This window comes from Prunus avium, chromosome 5 (genome assembly GCF_965620075.1).
Source record: "Prunus avium chromosome 5, drPruAviu1.hap1.1, whole genome shotgun sequence".
Taxonomy (NCBI): domain Eukaryota; kingdom Viridiplantae; phylum Streptophyta; class Magnoliopsida; order Rosales; family Rosaceae; genus Prunus; species Prunus avium.
In genome coordinates, this window is record NC_142288.1 from 27,697,108 (window position 1) to 27,717,956 (window position 20,849).

Here is a 20,849-nt window from a genome sequence, read left to right on the forward strand (position 1 = left end):
TGAAATTCTTTTTCATGTTGACTGTATCTGTAGGTACAAATTAAAAAGTGACAATTATTAAGATTAATGGCTACCAATGACACATCAACTAGTATAATAACTAGTGAAATACTTCCCTCTTTATCAGGTAAGTAGGAACTCCTATATTCCTGCCAATAACAGTGTGACATGTGTGCATAAGTTTTTCTTTTTGTGTTTTTGATGAATTATTTTTGCATATACGTCAAACTGTGATTCGTAGGAAGGATGAGTATCTCCTTATTGGTAAGGAGGCAAGTGGTAAGAAAAGAAACCAGAATGAATTCAATTTGAACTAACAGCTGCTGCACCAATACAATTGTACAGGTTACAAAACTGTTGGCTTCTCAGCTGTTTAACCCCAGGAAAATTGAAATTAGAGCGAAAAAGGGACCGTTGAGGGACTAAGGGGAAAAAAACTAAGAAAAGAAACAACAGCCAACCTCACTATTATAATTTATAATATTGAAGACAGACGCAATGGTTTCCTTTGAATTCTGAGGCGTGATGAGCCTTTGGTTCTAAGGAAGACATAGGCCTAGGGCATAAGACGGGGCAAAGCAATTGGAGCAGTAAGACTGAATTCCAAGCAAAAACTTAAATGTAACATAAGATAGAATAGCAGAGGATGTTGCTGGAACATATCCAATAAAGCAAACTAAATTAAAAGTTTATTCCAATCCAAATTCAACAGATTTATTTTTATATTCTTGGTCGCCACCACATCCACACCAGTTGAAGTTGAGTCTCTTAGTCAGTCGACTACCTCAAGAGTTTCATACTCTTTGTGGGCGATGGATGCTTCCATGAGATGGTGCGGGCCAAATTCCCCACCATTTTTCAAGGACTTGAACATACTGTATATATCACCTTCTTGATCATCTGGTCTGCCTTCAAGTTCTCCCACAATATGGGGATGATGCGGTGCCACACATTCTGTATTTCAACGAGGAAGAGCATCCCTGGATTTGTACACAACATCCAGGCTTCACGATCATGAGTGGCTTCCCCCACAATATGTTCAAGTCCTTCTTGAAAAATGGTGGGGAATTAGGCCCGCACCATCTCATGGAAGCAGCCATTGGTCACGAAGAGAATCAAATTCTCGAGGTAGTCGACTGACTGAGACTCAATCGAAACTGGTGTGGTATAGATATGGTGGCGATCAAGATATCAAATAATAATTTGGATTGGAATAACCTTTTAATTTATAGTTTGGTTTATTATATATGTTTCAGGAGCTAGATTCCTTTACTATATATCTAAGTCTGCCAGCAACATCCTCTGCTATCTTGTATCAAAGTGAAAACTACGGCCACGCTTTATGCCTATGTCTTCAATCTTACTGATATTACATTTAAGTTTTTGCTTGGAATTCAATCTGACTGGTTCAATTGATTGCCCCGTCCTATGCCTATGTCTTTCTTAGAACCAAAGGCTCCTTTCGCCACAGAGTTCCGAAGGAAACCATTGTGTCTATCCTCAATCTTATTGATCACTGCATCTTAATATTATTATCAACGCGTTGTCTTCCGTATCATCAAATTTAACTTGATTCATTATGGAAATATTAATAAAGTTCAACTTCAAAAGTAAAATATCCACATGAGCAAGTTTTACAACGTTTCATGTGCTTTCACACACGGTAATATTTTAGTTAATCTACATATTAGGGCTCGCTGAAATCGATTTCCTCCATAACTATACCTAGTCGCCCATTCTGAAAGGGATGTGATATGTTCTTGAAAAAAAGTAGACGAAACTAGGTGATAAATTGCAACACTTTAAGAAACCATGTGATTAAAAGTGCAAATTAAAAGTTGATTTGGTAATTGGGCACATGCCTAAAATTCGGTTGGCATTTCTGCAATGGTTCTTTTCTTTCTAATGGTCAACATACATCAGGATATTTTTTGGCAACTCACAAGGTACTGCTATTCTCGCAGGTTCCTTTTCTAGCTATTGGCTTTATATATGTTTTACGAGTACAAAATGCTGAAATTGTCCTAAACCACTCATTCAACTTTTGAAGAATCAAAATTTCATCTATTGGAGAATACAGTCTCTTCTTTTTTCGCCAAACTATTGGAGAATACAATCAATCATCTTATTCAAGTTTCATACAAGTTAAAATCGAGCACGATTTCAAGGAAACAAATATGAACTCTGGCCAATTAAGGACACAATCTCCATGATCTTTGCATTTGATTTTAGTCATTTTAATCTTCTAATTTTACATTAGTTTGAAAACCAATGCAACCCAGACACCATCTGATCAAATTCAGTCTAACCCATATGAAAAATAAGCTCAAACTCACAGCAAATTCCTTCGGATAAACAACATCCATTCTTTGATGCTCTATAGATAATAGACGAGCTTTTTCTGCCCCTCAGTTAGAGTTGTTAGGTGAATCTAATGCAATTGAGTTTGCAAAATGTTATCCTGCATGATCACAGCTTGAAGAAAATGGCGAAGAAATCTACAACCACACAGTCAAATCGAAAACAAAATTGGAAATCACTACAGCAATAAGTTAAATAGACAACGAATGCCATAAATACTCTCGTCTTATTTTTTTTTAAACTGATGGAGGAAATAGGATGCTAAAAGACAGTGGTGGAAAATATCAGATAGACTTGATACAAGGACGTGATCTTACGTCCAAGTTCGAATTTATGAGATCCTTGAGGACCTCTTTCATGGAATGTAATAAGGAACGTAAGATTTTGGAGGTGAACACAATCACCTTCTTGATCATCTGCTCTGCCTTCAAGTTCTCATTCACAGCCACTTCCAGAATCAAATCAAACACTTCCAAAATCATAGGTTCATTGCTATTACAGTTCATGAAGAAGGTCCTCATGGTTCTCATAAATTCGAACTTGGACATAAGATCATGTCCTTGTATCAAGTCTAGCTAATATTTTCCACCTTCGTACTTTAGCATCCTATTTCCTCCATCACTGTATTTTATTATCTTTCCTTTTCATGGCTCTTCATTCACTTCAGACACCAGAATTTCCAAGCCCGCCTCTGCATAGGCCTCTCTGCATCTTCATAGTTCAGCGCATGATAGCCCACCACCAAGCAGTTTTTGAATTTGCCCAAACCCTCCCCCTGCTTTATGTCCTCCACCATTGCCTTCCACTGAAGCTCAACCGCTTCCCGGACATCCTCCTTTCTTACATATTTTATGATCACATTTGGAAGCAAAGCATCCGGCTGTATTATTCCACCTCTTAGATTGCCTCCTGCTTCTGCAGCTGCCGCCTTCACCTCCTCCAAATACTTCTTAACCACACGGCGCTTGAGGGCTTCACGATGGTAGCAATCGTCGGAAAGGAGCTCTCGGTATTGACGACTGTAGTACTTGGTCAAGGGCACCAAAACCTCCTTCCTCAGCCGTTCCCATTCTTGTAGTTGATCTGATTCCGGAGGGAAAAGCCTCCTCCCGATGCTTTCACGCAGCAAAACAGAGCGGGCGCGGTAGCCCTTTGCGGGGTCTTTGCAAGTGCAACACTTCGCAGACGCGGATACGAAAAGATCAACATCAAGTTGGTCGCAGTAGTCGTTGCGGTTATCATCATCACCGTCAGTTAAATAACCAGACCCACCCTGGCACCCAGACCCGCCTAGCACCGCCTAGCGCCACCTAAACCCGCCTAGACCCGCCTAGACCCTCCAAGACCCGCCTAGCTCCGCCCAGACCGGCCTAGCGCCGCCCAGACCCTCCCAGCGCCGCCTAGACCAGCCCTGCAATGCAGGAGTTTGAAAAATGGCTATGCAGTAGGCTTAAAGAACAAAAGAAAAGAACCAGACCCACCCTGGCACCCAGACCCGCCAGCGCCGTCTAGACATGCCTAGCGCCGCCCAGACCCTCCCAGTGCCTCCTAGACCAGCCCTGCAGTGCACAAGTTTTGGAATTGTAGTGATGGAAACATTCACAAGAAGGAAGCCAACAGAACAGTGGTTGGTTGGTTGGTGCTCTCTCCCTTTCTCCTCTGCTGGGAGGACTGATATCGATTTTCTTGGCTAGTGTTGTTGGAGAAAATGATTCTAGAACTGATTATGGATTCTAGTAGTGACTTGAACAGCAATGAGTTCCATTTTCCTCCTTCTCAAGCCAATAACACTTGTTCTACTATATATGTCCACCTTCTATATCCGGGCCGCGTCATCCAATTTCAATATATATCTCTTATTTCAAGGTAATCAAGCAATTTCAAAATCCCATTTAAGGTTAATTACCCTAACTAATTACCCTCTTACTCGTTACCATAAGTAAGAATTTGACTAATATTATTCTACTAAAACCTCAAAGAATTTCGTATGGTGATTGCAATATATATATATATATGAATTAATTTAAATTCGTTTTTGTATTGCTTTCATGTCACCCCTTTGTGTTGTTATCTGTGGTTTCGAAATAAAACTTTGGCTAAGGCTTGCTAGCTGTTTTTGACTCGTTCAAATACCTACCGTGTAAATATCTTACATGCATTTGCAGTAATTGCAGTAGAATTTAAGGTGTCATAGTCATTAATTCTATTGCTATCATGTCCTCAATTAATTAACACACAAAATCAAATCAACAATCATTAATTTATTTTTTAATGAAAAACAATTTAGAATCCGTAGTGGTATTGGAGATTTGATTATGTGGAACTGTTTTCCTTTTCCCATTCCTATCAACATTGCACAATTACCAAATGAACTTTTAGGGGGCAATGCATTTTTAAGAATTGAATTGCAATCCAAAACTTAAACATAATATCAATCCACATAATATAATAAAGCAAATGATGCTTAGGAATCTAGCTAGTTATAATTCAGTCCAACCCAAGGGATTGATCGATCATCATCACTTTAAGTTGAGAGGTCAGTCGACTACAACTAAAGTTTGATACTCTTTGTAAGCGATGGCTGCTTCCATGAGATGGTGCGGATCAATTTCCCCGCAATTGTGTAAGAAGGACTTGATCAAATTGTCGAAGCCTCCACTCAACAGCGTGAACCCTGAATGTTGTGTACAAATCCAGAAATCCTCATCCTTAGAAACATGCCAATACAAAATGTGTGGTACAACATCATCCCCGTACCCTTTGTCCTTGAACTTGCTCTGTATTGCCTCAAACTCGCTCCGGAGTAACTCGTATTGAAACTCCCAAGTGGTGGTTGTATCAAGTGGTTGTAGTTCGGTGAACACAATCACCTTCTTGATCATCTGCTCTACCTTTAAATTCATATTCACACCCACCTCCAAAATTAAATCAATCGCCCCCAAAACACTACATTCGGATTTCCATGCCAACTCGTACTTGGACTTCAGATCATGATCGCCTTTTATCCAGTCTGGCTCATCTTCTCCACCAATGAGCTTTCCTTTCCATGGCTCTTCATTCACTTCAGACACCAGAATTTCCAAGCCCGCCTCTGCATAGGTCTCTGCATCTTCATAGTTCAGCGCATGATAGCCCACCACCAGAGGCGGCCCATGGGGTGTGCGAGCTGTGCGACCGCACAGGGCCCCCAAAATTTAAGGGCCCCAAATTTTTCCGAGTCAACGCATTCAATTAATTAAAACATGAAAATAAAAATGAAATATTAAATATCACCCCACAACGCCACATGCAAGCCCCCAAAACCAAAACCAAAACCAAAACCAAAATTGAATTGAATATTAATCATCAACAACTTCCACGACTTAGAGAGTAGATGCTCTAATTTAATTCGTTTTCCTATTCCCAATTCTCACGCTGCAACTCTTCTTTTTATTTATTTATTATGGTTTGAAACCTGTGTTTTCCTCCTCCCAACTCTCGCGCTGCAAAACCATTATAATATTATTTTCTCTTTCAGTGAGTCTCTCTCACTCTCCTCTATCAAAATAAATCCCTTTCTCTTCAGTACCAGTGTACCACCCTCTTGTTGGAAAATGGCTCACATTTAAGGATGCATGTGTCTCAGGATGCGACCGGTCGCTAGGTTTGGGCGACCGGTCGTTTTGGAGCAGATTCGAAGTCTGGAGCAAATTCATGGGGCGACCGGTCGCTAGTTCTTTGCCACCGGTCGCAGGAAGCATGAGCGACCGGTCGCGTGCCATTTGCGACCGGTCGTAAAGAAACAGAATCGAAACTGAAGCCTCAGTCCAAAAGCGACCGGTCGCCAGTTCCTGGCGACCGGTCGTCCCAGTTGTGCTGTGACGATTTCTTACGTGTTTTCAACTGTGTTTTCGATGGCTATCGCTTTCCACAAGATTTCAGAGGCTTTGTGGGTCACTTCTGAGGTAAAAGAGGGTTGACTACCTGCTGGATAGTTGGGAGAGCACTCATGGCCAATTGGTTATCTTATTTTGAATAATCTCCTCTCCATTTTCTGGTTTAATGGAGGTGGCTGAGTGGGATTGTATTACCTACTTGATCTGACCCTTAGTCTAAGTGGTGACTAAAAGGAAAGAACGTGGAGGACAATCAGATATCCTATCTCTTGTCCATTGACTTGTGTAGGTAATGGGATGAAGTAAGATAACACAAGGGAGAAAACAAGTTGAATAAGAGGAAGTGGCTGAAGCAGAAACAATGTGTGGTTAAACTCAAGGTGGTCAAGTAGCTGGGTGCTATTGTGTTCAAAGGAGGTTAACTCACCAAGGGAGAACGTGAGGGAGAGCAATCAGTTCAAGTTAGGAGCTGAGTTGGGGTCTTGAGAGTCTAGACACCAAGGAGGGAAACACCAAGGGTTGTGAGAGTGTTCACAAGTGCATCAAAGTGTTGAGCAAGGGGTGTGAGAGAAAAGAGAGCTTGGGGAGAGAATAGAGTTCTAAGGGGGTTTTCTGTGTAAAACCAAAGTTGTAACTTATTCTTTCATGAAGTGAATTTCTCAAGGGGAACACCAAGAGGATGTAGGCAATTGCTGAACCTCTATAAATTCTTGTGTCACTTTGTGCTTGGTTGTTGTCTCAAGTGTGTGTGTGTGTGTGATTCATCCATCATTGTGTGTGTCACAAAGTCCATCAACAACAAGATCATTAGGGGAGTGAGTGAAAGTGTTTGTCCATTTTTCACAACACCTCTTCCATCAAATTTTGGATTGTAAAAACCCAAGCTTTAGCACTTTCCCCAAAATCACAGTTCTTTTCTCCCTCCCTCATTCACATGAGAATTCACCGAGCATTGAAATTGGAAAATCAATTTATCAGCTCTGTGATTTGGAAGAGTGACTAAAGAAATTTTTCTGGGAAGCTCTTTCCGAAGGTGTTCCTCCCGTGTCAAAAAATTTTGTTTCTAAATGGATTTTTTTTCCCTACTTGTATATGTAGGGCCTCGACATCCATATTTGCACAGGGCCTCCGAAATCAATGGACCGGCTCTGCCCACCACCAAGCAGTTTTTGAATTTGCCCAAACCCTCCCCCTGCTTTATGTCCTCCACCATTGCCTTCCACTGAAGCTCAACCGCTTCCCGGACATCCTCCTTTTGTACATATTTTATGATCTCATTTGGAAGCAAAGCATCCGGCTGTATTATTCCACCTCTTAGATTGCCTCCTGCTTCTGCAGTTGCCGCCTTCACCTCCTCCAAATACTTCTTAACCACACGGCGCTCTCGAGGGCTTCACGATGGTAGCAATCGTCGGAAAGGAGCTCTCGGTATTGACGACTGTAGTACTTGGTCAAGGGCACCAAAACCTCCTTCCTCAGCCGTTCTCACTCTTGTAGTTGATCTGATTCCGGAGGTAAAAGCCTCCTCCCGATGCTTTCACGCAGCAAAACAGAGCGGGCGCAGTAGCCCTTTGCGGGGTCTTTGTCAGTGCAACACTTTGCAGCCGCGGATACGAAAAGATCAACATCAAGTTGGTCGCAAAAGTCGTCATGGTCATCATCATCACCGTCAGTTAAATAACCAGATCCACCCTGGCACCCAGACAAGCCTAGTGCCACGTAGACCCGCCTAGCTCCGCCCAGACCCGCCTAGCGCCGCCAAGACCTTCCCGGGGCCGCCTAGACCAGCCATGCAGTGCATAAGTTTGAAAAATGGCTATGCAGTAGGCTTAAAGAACAAAAGAAAAGAACCAGACCCACCCTGGCACCCAGACCCGCCTAACGCCGCCCAGACCCGCCCGATTGGTTGGTGCTCTCTCTCTGTCTCTCCTCTGCTGGGAGGATTGATATCGATTTTCTTGGCTAGAGTTGTTGGAGAAAATGATTCTAGAATTGATTATGGATTCTGGTAATGACTTGAACAGCAAGGAGTTCCATTTTCCTCCTTCTCAGGCCAATAACACTTTTTCTACTATATATGTCCACCTTCTATATCCGGGCTGCGTCATCCAATTTGAGGATCTCTTATTTCAGGGTAATCAAGCGATTTCAATATCCCATTTAAGGTTAATTAGCCTAACTAACTACCCTCTTATTAGTTACCATAAATAAGAATATGACTAATATTATTCTACTAAAACCTCAAAGAATTTCGTATGGTGATTGTAATATATATGAATGAATTTAAATTCGTTTTTGTATTGCTTTCAACTCTTACATGCATTTGCAGTAATTGCAGTAGAATTTAAGGTGTCATAGTCATTAATTCTATTGCTATCATGTCCTCAATTAACACACAAAATCAAATCAACAGTCATTAATTTCTTTTTTAATGAAAAACAATTTAGAATCCGTAGTGGTATTGGAGATTTGATTATGTGGAACTGTTTTCCTTTTCCCATTCCTATCAACATACAATTACCAAATGAACTTTTAGGGGGCAATGCACTTTTAAGATTGAAATGCAAGCCAAAACTTATACATGATGTCAATCCACATAATATAATAAAGCAAATGATGCTTAGGAATCTAACTAGTGATAATCCAGTCCAACCCAAGGGATTGATCGATCATCATTACTTTACGTTGAGAGGTCAGTCAACTACAACTAAAGTTTGATACTCTTTGTAAGCGATGGCTGCTTCCATGAGATGGTCCAGACCAATTTCCCCGCCATTGTGTAAGAAGGACTTGATCAAATTGTCGGAGCCTCCTCTTTTGTTGGACAAGATGAGCCTCGGAATGAAGGTAGTGGCAGGAGTGCCTCTTTCTTTTAAATGTAGGAAAAACAAAGGGTTAATTAAAAGAACTTTGGCTGGCACCAAAGACTAATTATAGAATTAATTATATAATATTGCTGTCACGCCCCGGACCTGGGGATTGGTGGAAACCCCGCGCCTAGTGCGTGAGAAAATAAAAAGTAAAATAAAATAAAAAGAAGCCGAAACATGGGTTTGAAATAAACTTCTATTATAGAAGTAGCTCCCAAAATTTTACAAATTTACAATAAATAAATAAAACTCTAACACTCTCATCTAATTCATCCTCAACTGGTTTAGTCCTTGTCTTGTTCACTAATTCATCTGAAAAATTAAATAGAGTGAGGGATGAGCAACCACCGCTCAGTAGGGACATGAGACCTTACCACAGTAGATTGATATAACTAAATTAAGTGACATGCAATCACACAGCCAAATATCATATAATTAAGAATAATGCATGAATGAATGCTCTTCATCTAATCCTGTTAATTCATATAACTGGATAAGCAGACATGCACGTCCCATACCATGCTTATACCACTTGGTCCCGAATGCCCATTTATATGAACTAACACCCATTTCAATCATCCCATAATTTCCCCTTTTGTTAGTCATCTTGTCTAACTCCCTTTCGCCAGTCCCGAATCACCCAATAAAAAATCATGTGCACTGTGGGATCCCTGAGACCTGGTACCTACCAAGAGTTAGACTCAACTACACAAAAGACTATTTCCATTACCCTTTTTTCCATCAACCCAAGAATTCCAGCCATCACCGATAACATATGATCATGTCAATATTAATAAAATAATATAGATCATTAACAACACTTCAACATCTAATATCAATAATAATAATATCATGCATAATATAATGCTCACGAAATTTAATTAAATCAATCTTTGTAAAAGGCCCCCAAGAAATCCCTACCTCATTTTCAAAGCTTATTCCAAGTTAAGAAAATACACAAGCTGGGACCTCTACTCCTCCAGGAACTATATTACCACTAGCTTTCTTTCTTCCTTTATCTTCTTCCTCTTTCTCTCTCTCCCAAAAACTCTTACTTTGCATGCGATGCATATGCAGTGTGCAACCTCAATTAGTACACAAGGTTTTTGTGTGTTTTCATTTGTTTGTGCAACTTAACTTCCTATATATATACAAGGAACAAGTCGGTTCCTATTGGAGGGTGTATTGGCGATTGATATAAACTTACTGTCCAAGTAATTTGTCAATATGGCCTTGCACCCTATTGTTAGGAAGACACGTTGTGGTTGACAAGGCTACAAAAAGGAGTTGACACGTACAAGGACAATTAATAAGGTTTATGAATTGACAAAACTACAAGGACTATTAAATACATATCCATATATATATATATGTAGAATAAGATATTTATCATAATAGAATAATATATGTAATAAAATAAGATATAAACGTTTATTAGTATACAAGACAATATATATATATAAGTTATAAACTAAATATGTAACAAAATATTTAATTTCCTTAAATATAATATACATGTATATGTATATATATACATTTATTTATTTAAAAATACGGGGTTTCACAATTGCAGAGTATGGAATGGAAGGAATAGTTTCAACAAGAGGGGATGTATACAGTTTTGGTGTTGTCCTGATGGAAACATTTACAAGAAGGAAGCCAACAGATGAGATGTTTGTTGGGAAAATGAGTTTAAAGCAATGGATTGTAAATTCACTATTACCATATCCAACAATAGATGAAGTTATGGATGCCAATTTACTCAGGAAGACACAGAAGGAGAATCATGGTGTTGAGACCAGGAGGGATTTCTTATCATCCATCATTAGATTAGCTCTTGCTTGTTCTGCAGAATCACTGGCACAGAGGATTAATATGCAAGAAGCTGTAGCCACACTCAATAAAATCAAGAATAAGCTTTTGAAGGACAATCCTTTTCTTCATGATGAAGAAGGTCAACTTGTGATTTTCTTTTCATCGTATATACTAAAATCACATATATAACATTGCAGAGTTTGGACAGCCTCTTTGTCTTTTGTTTTTTTCCCTGTTTCTGTTTCGTTTGGGCAGCTCTCTGGTTTTGTATTAGTAATACCCAAGAACCCGAATATATTTAAAACGCAAAGCCGAGCGGCTATACTTAAGAATTTTAAAATATATAGTATCGATGGCCGGCTATACTATTGTTAAATTTTTTTTCCCTGATTTCAAAGACAACCTGATTCTTACATCATTTGGCCTTTCATGAGATGAAGTTGGTTCTATATGAAAGGAAAATAAGATTGTTTCATAAAGATAATAGACTATTTAAAGAATTGTCGTGGCTTTACTCATTAAGTAATACTAAGAGTAATTTATAAAACGTAATAATCTTTCAATTTGATTTTAGAAGTCGGCAACAAAATTTGAATGGTGGAAAAAAAAAAAAAAAAAAGGTCCAACCAAACTATATGCTTAATTAGTTGAGGATTAACCTAGCAGTTAGGTCTCGTTTGATGACTAGTATTGGATTCGATTAGATTAGATAACTCCTTATTTTTAAAGCATATGTTTAAGGAACTATTGGTAGTTTGAATGAAGTTCACAGACTTTTGTCCCATATATGTATACTAATGGCTCGTTTGGGACTGCTTCTTTAGGAAGCACTTCTGCTCATAAGCGCTTCTAACAAAAGCGTTTTTATTATAAAGTTGTTGAAACTTTCATAAAAAGCCGAAGCGCTTCCTAAAAAAGCACTTGGGAGTGCTTCTTGAAGAAGCACATGGCAGGTGTTTCTCCAGAAAGCGTTTCTATGGCCCATAAGCACTTCTGAACTTTTCTGCCAAACGCCATTAGAAGCGCTTTCGGTTGTCAGAAAGCACTTTTAGCCCTTCCAAAAGCACTCCCAAACGAGCCCTAAGTCTCTTTTCCTCTTTAGCCTTATTCTCTTCTCTCTTCGCTCTCTCCTAAACAACATGTTCACCTCACCACAGCAACGACAACAAAGCGTATAGCCGCCTATACTTAAAATAAATAAAAAATAACATAGCTGCTTGGCTATACTATTTAAATATTCGGATAAATAAAAAATATTACAGCCGTGCACTGAAAACTAAATGAAAAATAGTATAGCCGCTCGGCTGTACTATATTTCTAAACACTAAAATAGTATAGCCGCTCGGATATACTTAAAAAAAATATTAGTACTATTTAAATATTCGAATATATTTAAAACGCAGAGCCGCGCCGTTATATTTGAAAACAAAATTTAAAAACAGTATAGCCGAGCGGCAAATTAAAAAAGAAATAGTTGGAGTGAGTGAGCTTGATAAAAATGAGAAGAGTTGGGGCTAGGGAGGGAGATGGTGGAGTCGGAGGAAGCCATGAAGTGGACCTAAAGGAGAAGGTTGGCTAATGTCTTAATGAAAAATTGACCTACAATAACCCTCATAGTCCAATTTCCTATAAGCCTCTACAATATTCCTGTAGTGTACAGAAAGTGCTTGCTCTATGAACCCTTCTTAGTTTTATAAGCCGCAGCATTGGAATTTCCTTCTTGATTTGATATAAAACTGTGACATTGATCTCCATCTTCACTTTTATGCCGAGGCTGCAAACTGTGCGCGGCGCTACCATAGAAATGGTTACAAGCCATGATTCTGCCAATGTCTTTAACTTAACATTCAAGGCCAAACACATGTACAATAATTTATGTATGTATATTTTTAAAGACATTAGAAAACATTATATAAGCTACTCATATGTAGAAAAGAAAATAATATTATACAGCTGAATTGAAAAAAAATTTCAAACCTCTATACATAATCAGGAGGTTTGAACCTCATCGTGATCAAGGCTATAGCCTTTAGAAAGTGAGAACCTATCATCTCAGGTGAAACATTTTAAGTCATGTAGATATGTCCTACAGAACTTTATAATCTTGGTCGCTTATGTATGTTCCTGTAGAAATCTCTACTTTTCATCTGCTACGAGTATATACAACTGCAATGAGCTAGTGATAATTCAGTCCAACCCAAGGGATTGATCGATCATCATCACTTTAAGTTCAGAGGTCAGTCGAGTACAACTAAAGTTTGATACTCTTTGTAAGCGATGGCTGCTTCCATGAGATGGTGCGGACCAATTTCCCCGCCATTGTGTAAGAACGACTTGATCAAATTGTCAGAGCCTCCACTCAACAGCGTGAACCCTGAATGTTGTGTACAAATCTAGAAATCCTCATCCTTAGAAATGTGCCAATACAAAATGTGTGGCACAACATAATCCCCGTACCCTTTGTCCTTGAACTTGCTCTGTATTGCCTCAAACTCGCTTTGGAGTAACTCTTTTTGAAACTCCCAGGTGGTGGTTGTATCAGGTAGTTGTAGTTCGGTGAACACAATCACCATCTTGATCATCTGCTCTACCTTTAAATTCATATTCACACCCACCTCCAAAATTAAATCAATCGCCCCCAAAACACTACATTTGGATTTCCATGCCAACTCGTACTTGGACTTAAGATCATGATCGCCTTTTATCCAGTCTGGCTCATCTTCTCCACCAATGAGCTTTCCTTTCCATGGCTCTTCACTCAGTTCAGACACCAATGAGCTTTCCTTTCCATGGACTTAAGTTCCATTCTTCTTCTTAACTTGTTTGTCAAGTATTGATGAAGAATTCATCCTTTAAAAAATGCATATTGGTGATAAGGGCATTGACCTTTAGCTAATAGATCATTTCCTTCTTCCTCAAGGGAACCTGTAGTCATTGATATCTTAAAATATTTTCATTTTTTGGTCTGAAGATAAAAAAATATGTCCTTTCCCACGTTGACTTTTGATCAACAGAGGAATATCTACAATTTAAGTTGAACCAAACATTACAGATGGTCTCTAACAATAAGACCTTACAGAAAAATGTTTTTTTGTACAGTTAGCTGTAAGATAAACTAGATGCTCCATAAGAATTATAATGTTTGCAAATACACAAAAATGACGATGGCCTCGTTGAGGGAAAAAAAAAAGTAGATAAGAACTGCTTTTCTCTGGTCAATGAGCTCATCACCAGGGTTTGGTAATCCAAAGAATGCATTACATTATCTTTTGGAAAACTTCACATGAAAGGTGCATCTACTAATATTTCTGATTGTTATGACCTAGAAAATTGTATAGCCATTTATTGTTAAATCTAGCATTACACGACTATTGATATAGATTGAGGCCCTTTCTCTTGAAAAGTTGAAAAGTTAGCATCTTTGTTTATGCAGATTTGTCAAGCAAGTTAAGGAAATGGATAAAACTCTATATTAATATGCCGACAGAATGACAACCGAGTAAAAGGTCAGAGGGGGAGAGAAAGAGATGGCAGAGGAGAACAGATAATAAACTTAACTAGAACAAAGTGTGGCTTAAACCAATTTGGAAGAACAGTATATAATTAGCAACTCTGACATTGAATGAACAAAAGTACAAAAATTCAAGTCTTTCAAGCCACATAAAAATAGTAGATACGTTTAAAGTTATTGCTCAAGAAAATGTGGTCGAATTCCTAAGAATATGCGCTCCTTTCTCTAAAAGCATTGTTCAGTCTAAGGTCATCCGTTTGACTATTGACTAAAATGTCAATGGCCTCTTTGAGGAAAAAAAGAAGATAAAGAACTGCTTTTCTCTGGTCAATGAGCTCATCACCAGTGTTTGGTAATCCAATATTAAGTAAAGAGTAGAGCCGATCGGCTATACTAATTATAAAAAAAGACCACCGTACAGCCGTGCGGCTATACTGTTTTTATAATAAACAGTATTTTATTATCTTTCCTTTCCATGGCTCTTCATTCACTTCAGACACCAGAATTTCCAAGCCCGCCTCTGCATAGGCCTCTGCATCTTCATAGTTCAGCGCATGATAGCCCACCACCAAGCAGTTTTTGAATTTGCCCAAACCCTCCCCCTGCTTTATGTCCTCCACCATTGCCTTCCACTGAAGCTCAACCGCTTCCCGAACATCCTCCTTTCGTACATATTTTATGATCTCATACATTTGGAAGCAAAGCATCCGGCTGTATTATTCCACCGTCAGTTAATAACAAGACCCACCCTGGCACCCCAGACCAGCCTAGCGCCTCCTAGAGCCGCCTAGCTCCGCCCAGACCCGCCTAGCTCCGCCCAGACCAGCCTAGCGCCGCCCAGACCCTCCCAGCGCCGCCTAGACCAGCCCTGCAGTGCATAAGTTTGAAAAATGGCTATGCAGTAGACTGAAAGAACAAAAGAAAAGAACCAGACCCATCCTGGCACCCAGACCCGCCTAGCGCCACCTAGAGCCGCCTAGCTCCGCCCAGACCCGCCTAGCGCTCCCAGACCCTCCCAGCGCCGCCTAAACCAGTCCTGCAGTGCATAAGTTTGAAAAATGGCTATGCAGTAGGCTTAAAGAACAAAAGAAAAGAACCAGACCCACCTTGGCACCCAGACCCGCCTAGCGCCTCCTAGACCCGCCTAGCACCGCCCTGACCAGCCTAGCGCCGCCCAGACCCTCCCAGCGCCGCCTAGACCAGCCCTGCAGTGCATAAGTTTTGGAATTGTAGTGATGGAGACATTCACAAGAAGGAAGCTAACAGAACAGTGGTTGGTTGGTTGGTGCTCTCTCTCTCTCTCCTCTGCTGGGAGGACTGATATCGATTTTCTTGGCTAGAGTTGTTGGAGAAAATGATTCTAGAACTGATTATGGATTCTGGTAGTGACTTGAACAGCAAGGAGTTCCATTTTCCTCCTTCTCAGGCCAATAACACTTGTTCTACTATATATGTCCACCACCTATATCCGGGCCGCGTCATCCAATTTCAATATCCCATTTAAGGTTAATTAGCCTAACTAATTACCCTCTTATTAGTTACCATAAGTAAGAATTTGACTAATATTATTCTACTAAAACCTCAAAGAATTTCGTATGGTGATTGTAATATATATATATATATATTAATTAATTAATTTAAATTCATTTTTGTATTGCTTTCATGTCACCCCTTTTTGTTGTTAGACAACCGTTATCTGTGGTTTCGAAAAAAAACTTTGGCTAAGGCTTGCTAGCTGTTTTTGACTTGTTCCCCAGGAAAACAGAACAGCAAATTAAACAAACACTCATAGAAACTAAGGGCATTTTTAACACACCAAAATCATATTCCAAATTTTGGATTTCAAATCATATAGCGATGTTTTATTTGTTTATATTTGGGCTTATTTTTATTTGTATGTAATGTGTGACATCATTTAGTATCCCAAATCTGAAATTACAAATAAAAATACTGATGTAACATAAGGTCAAGCAGCAGCACCGGATCTGAGGGCATTATTTCTGAACAACTGAAGAATAGCTAGCAGCTTTTCATGAGGAGGGGTTAGCTCTTTCACCAAAGGCAGTTCAGTTAGAGCTGTCACCCAAGAAAATATTAGTGGGGTCTTCTCTGGATCTATAATTTTGATACCAAGAAGTGCTTCTTGAACTTTATGAGGTCCAAATACTGAACACAACACAATGTCCAGAAGTCCCAAAGTCTTGCTTCTTTCGATCGAAGCGATGCCATCTGGGAAAAATTCCTTCATTCCCTCTTCAAATGTCTTTAATTTTTCAAGCAATTCCTTGATGGCTTTCTCTTGTACTTCTCCATCAGATCTGCAGGCCAAGGACAGACTTTCAAATACCTGCACTCAAAACTTGTAACCATTAATCCACTAAAATTTTAGCTGAAAAAATCTCATTAATTTCTTTGACAAAACTTAGAAACCTGTTGGTGGACAAAGCTAGCCCAGAAGCGAACTCGGGCCCTTTTGTAAGGATCCTCAGGCAGAAGTCCAGGACCAGTTTTCCATGTCTCATCAATGTACTCAAGAATGATGAGTGACTCAACAATAGGCTTTCCATTGTGGACAAGCACAGGAACTTTTTTGTAGACAGGATTGTACTTGAGGAGCAATGGGCTCTTGTTTTTCAGATCTTCTTCCACAAACTCAAAAGGGATGCCTTTTGTTTTCAAGGCCAGTTCCACTCTCTTTGTGTAAAGGCTCCACGATCCATGCAGGGCCACCTTGTTTCCTTCGGCCATCTCTTTCACACTCTTTTTCAGTTTTGGGTTGGATGTTGGAGTCAAATGTTACTGCAGCTTTTTATAGAGTTCCATTTTTCTTCTTAACTTGTATGTCAAGTCCTGATGAAGAATTCATCCTTTAAAAAATGCATTGCTGATAAGGGCATTGACCAGCTAATACATCAGTTCCTTCTTCCTCAAGGGAACCTGTAGTCATCGATATCTTAAAATATTTTCATTTTAAGAAGAACCAAAACATTACAGATAAACGGTTTTGTAGAGTTAGCTGTAAGATAACTAGATGCTCCATAAGAATTGTAATGTTGCAAATTGACGAAAATGTCAATGGCCTCTTTGAGGAAAAAAAGAAGATAAAGAACTGCTTTTCTCTGGTCAATGAGCTCATCACCAGTGTTTGGTAATCCAATATTAAGTAAAGAGTACAGCCGGACGGCTATACTAATTATAAAAAAAGACCACCGTAAAGCCGTGCGGCTATACTGCCTTCACCTCCTCCACATACTTCTTAACCTCACGGTGCTCGAGGGCTTCACGATGGTAGAAATCGTCGGAAAGGAGCTCTCGGTATTGACGACTGTAGTACTTGGTCAAGGGCTCCAAAACCTCCTTCCTCAGCCGTTCCCACTCTTGTAGTTGATCTGATTCCGGAGGGAAAAGCCTCCTCCCGATGCTTTCACGCAGCAAAACAGAGCGGGCGCGGTAGCCCTTTGCGGGGTCTTTGTCAGTGCAACACTTTGCAGCCGCGGATACGAAAAGATCAACATCAAGTTGGTCGCAGTAGTCGTCGTGGTCATCATCATCACCGTCAGTTAAATAACCAGACCCACCCTGGCACCTAGACCCGCCTAGCTCCGCCTAGCGCCGCCCAGACCCTCCCAGCGCCGCCTAGACCAGCCCTGCAGTGCATAAGTTTGGAAAATGGCTATGCAGTAGGCTTAAAGAACAAAAGAAAAGAACCAGACCCACCCTGGCACCCAGACCCGCCTAGCGCCGCCCAGACCCGCCCGGTTGGTTGGTGCTCTCTCTCTCTCTCTCTCTCTCTCTCTCTCTCTCCTCTCTGCTGGGAGGATTGATATCGATTTTCTTGGCTAGAGTTGTTGGAGAAATTGAGTATCTCTTATTTCAGGGTAATCAAGCAATTTCAATATCCCATTTAAGGTTAATTAGCCTAACTAACTACCCTCTTATTAGTTACCATAAATAAGAATTTGACTAATATTATTCTACTAAAACCTCAAAGAATTTCGTATGGTGATTGTAATATATATATATACAGAGAGCTTCCATTGAGGGATCCCTCAAACAAGCTTATTTGAGGGACACTCCTTGTAGGCCCTACTCCGGATTATATTTTACTAATCCAAACCGTCTATTTTGTAGATACTCATTCAAAGATCATCTTTACAAAAAATCACTTGAATCCGATATAATTTGACCACTCAATTGTGTTATTGAAATTTGAGTACTTTCTTGATGCATCGTTGTTCGTTGATTTTGTAAGACACAATTGGATATCGAAACGGTTTCCGATTTGTCTAATTTTTTGTAAGGATGAATTAATTTAAATTTGTTTTTGTATTGCTTTCAACTCTTACATGCATTTGCAGTAATTGCAGTAGAATTTAAGGTGTCATAGTCATTAATTCTATTGCTGTCATGTCCTCAATTAACACACAAAATCAAATCAACTGTCATTAATTTCTTTTTTAATGAAAAACAATTTAGAATCCGTAGTGGTATTGGAGATTTGATTATGTGGAACTGTTTTCCTTTTCCCATTCCTATCAACATTGCACAATTACCAATGAACTTTTAGGGGGCAATGCACTTTTAAGATTGAATTGCAAGCCAAAACTTATACATGATATCAATCCACACAATATAATAAAGCTAATGATGCTTAGGAATCTAGCTAGTGATAATCCAGTCCAACCCAAGGGATTGATCGATCATCATTACTTTAAGTTGAGAGGTCAGTCAACTACAACTAAAGTTTGATACTCTTAGTAAGCGATGGCTGCTTCCATGAGGTGGTGCGGACCAATTTCCCCGCCATTGTGTAAGAAGGACTTGATCAAATTGTTGGAGCCTCCTCTTTTGTTGGACAAGATGAGCCTCGGAATGAAGGTAGTGGTAGGAGGGCCTCTTTCTTTTAAATGTAGGAAAAACAAAGGGTTAATTAAAAGAACTTTGGCTGGCACCAAAGACTTATTATAGAATTAATTATATAATATTGCAGAGTATGGAATGGAAGAAATAGTTTCAACAAGAGGGGATGTATACAGTTGTTGTCCTGATGGAAACATTCACAAGAAGAAAGCCAACAGTAGATGAAGTTATGGATGCCAATTTACTCAGGAAGACACATATGAAGTTATGAATGTTTAAAGCAATGGATTTCAAGTTCACTATTACCATATGCAACAATAGATGAAATTATGGATGCCAATTTACTTAGGAAGACATAGGAGGGATTTCTTATCATCCATCATTAGATTAGCTCTCGCTTGTTTTGCAGAATCTCCGGCACAGAGGATTAATATGCAAGAAGCTGTAGCCACACTCAATAAAATCAAGAATAAATGAATTTGGACAGCCTCTCTGTCTTTTGTTTTTTTCCCTGTTTCTGTTTCGTTTGGGCAGCTCTCTGGTTTTGTATTAGTAATACCCAAGGACCAATGTAATAGTTTAGCCGGGCTATACTATTTAAATATTCAAATATATTTAAAACGCAAAGCCGAGCGGCTATACTTAAGAATTTTAAAAAATATAGTATAGCCGTCCGGCTATACTATTGTTAATTTTTTTTTCCCCCTGATTTCAAAGATAACCTGATTCATACATCATTTGGCCTTTCATGAGATGAAGTTGGTTCTATATGAAGGAAAATAAGATTGTTTCATAAAGATAATAGACTATTTAAAGAATTGTCGTGGCTTTACTCATTAAGTAATACTAAGAGTAATTTATAAAACGTAATAATCTTTCAATTTGATTCTAGAAGTCGACAAGAAAATTTGAATGGTGGAAAAAAAAAATAATGTCCAACCAAACTATATGTTTAATTAGTTGAGGATTAAACTAGCGGTTAGGTCTCGTTTGATGACTAGTATTGGATTGGATTAGATTAGATAACTCCTTATTTTTAAAGCATATGTTTAAGGAACTGTTGTTAGTTTGAATGAAGTTCACGGACTTTTGTCCCATATATGTATACTAGGTCTCTTTTCCTCTTTCGCCTTACTCTCTTCTCTCTTCGCTCTCTCCTAAACAACATGTTCACTTCACCTAACCACAGCAACGACAACGAAGCGTATAGCGGCGCGGCTATACTTAAAATAAATAAAAAATAACATAGCTGCCCGGCTATACTATTTAAATATTCGGATAAAAAAAAAATAGTACAGCCACGCGGCAATATGGAAAACTAAATTTAAAAATAGTATAGCCGCTCGGCTATACGATATTTCTAAACACTAAAATAGTATAGCCGCTCGTATATACTTAAAAAAAATTAGTACTATTTAAATATTCAAATATATTTAAAAAGCAAAGCCACTCCGTTATATTTGAAAACAAAATTTAAAAACAGTATAGCCGACCGGTGATACTTAAAAATGAAAAAAGAAATAGTTGGAGTGAGTGAGCTTGATAAAAATGAGAAGA

The 20,849-nt window shown here is 39.2% G+C and overlaps 1 protein-coding gene and 1 pseudogene across 1 annotated transcript; one reads left to right on the forward strand and one right to left on the reverse strand.

Moving 5' to 3' along the window:
• LOC148294601 (glutathione S-transferase U9-like) overlaps positions 1 to 20,849 on the forward strand; it is a 59,003-nt pseudogene that overhangs the window by 26,404 nt on the left and 11,750 nt on the right.
• Positions 16,399 to 17,180, reverse strand: LOC110762389 (glutathione S-transferase U9-like). Its single transcript, XM_021965027.2, has 2 exons — positions 16,863 to 17,180; positions 16,399 to 16,779 (listed from the first exon to the last, which is right to left on the reverse strand). The coding sequence occupies exons 1-2, from the start codon at positions 17,178 to 17,180 to the stop codon at positions 16,399 to 16,401; spliced, it is 699 nt and encodes a 232-aa protein (XP_021820719.2).

What these genes read in the sequence shown, in the direction of transcription:
- LOC110762389 (XM_021965027.2), bottom strand. Translation starts at nt 17,180, where the DNA reads ATGGCCGAAGGAAACAAGGTGGCCCTGCATGGATCGTGGAGCCTTTAC. An exon ending in CTAGCTTTGTCCACCAACAG is followed by an intron (nt 16,780 to 16,862) that starts GTTTCTAAGTTT and finishes TTTTGAGTGCAG; the next exon opens with GTATTTGAAAGTCTGTCCTT.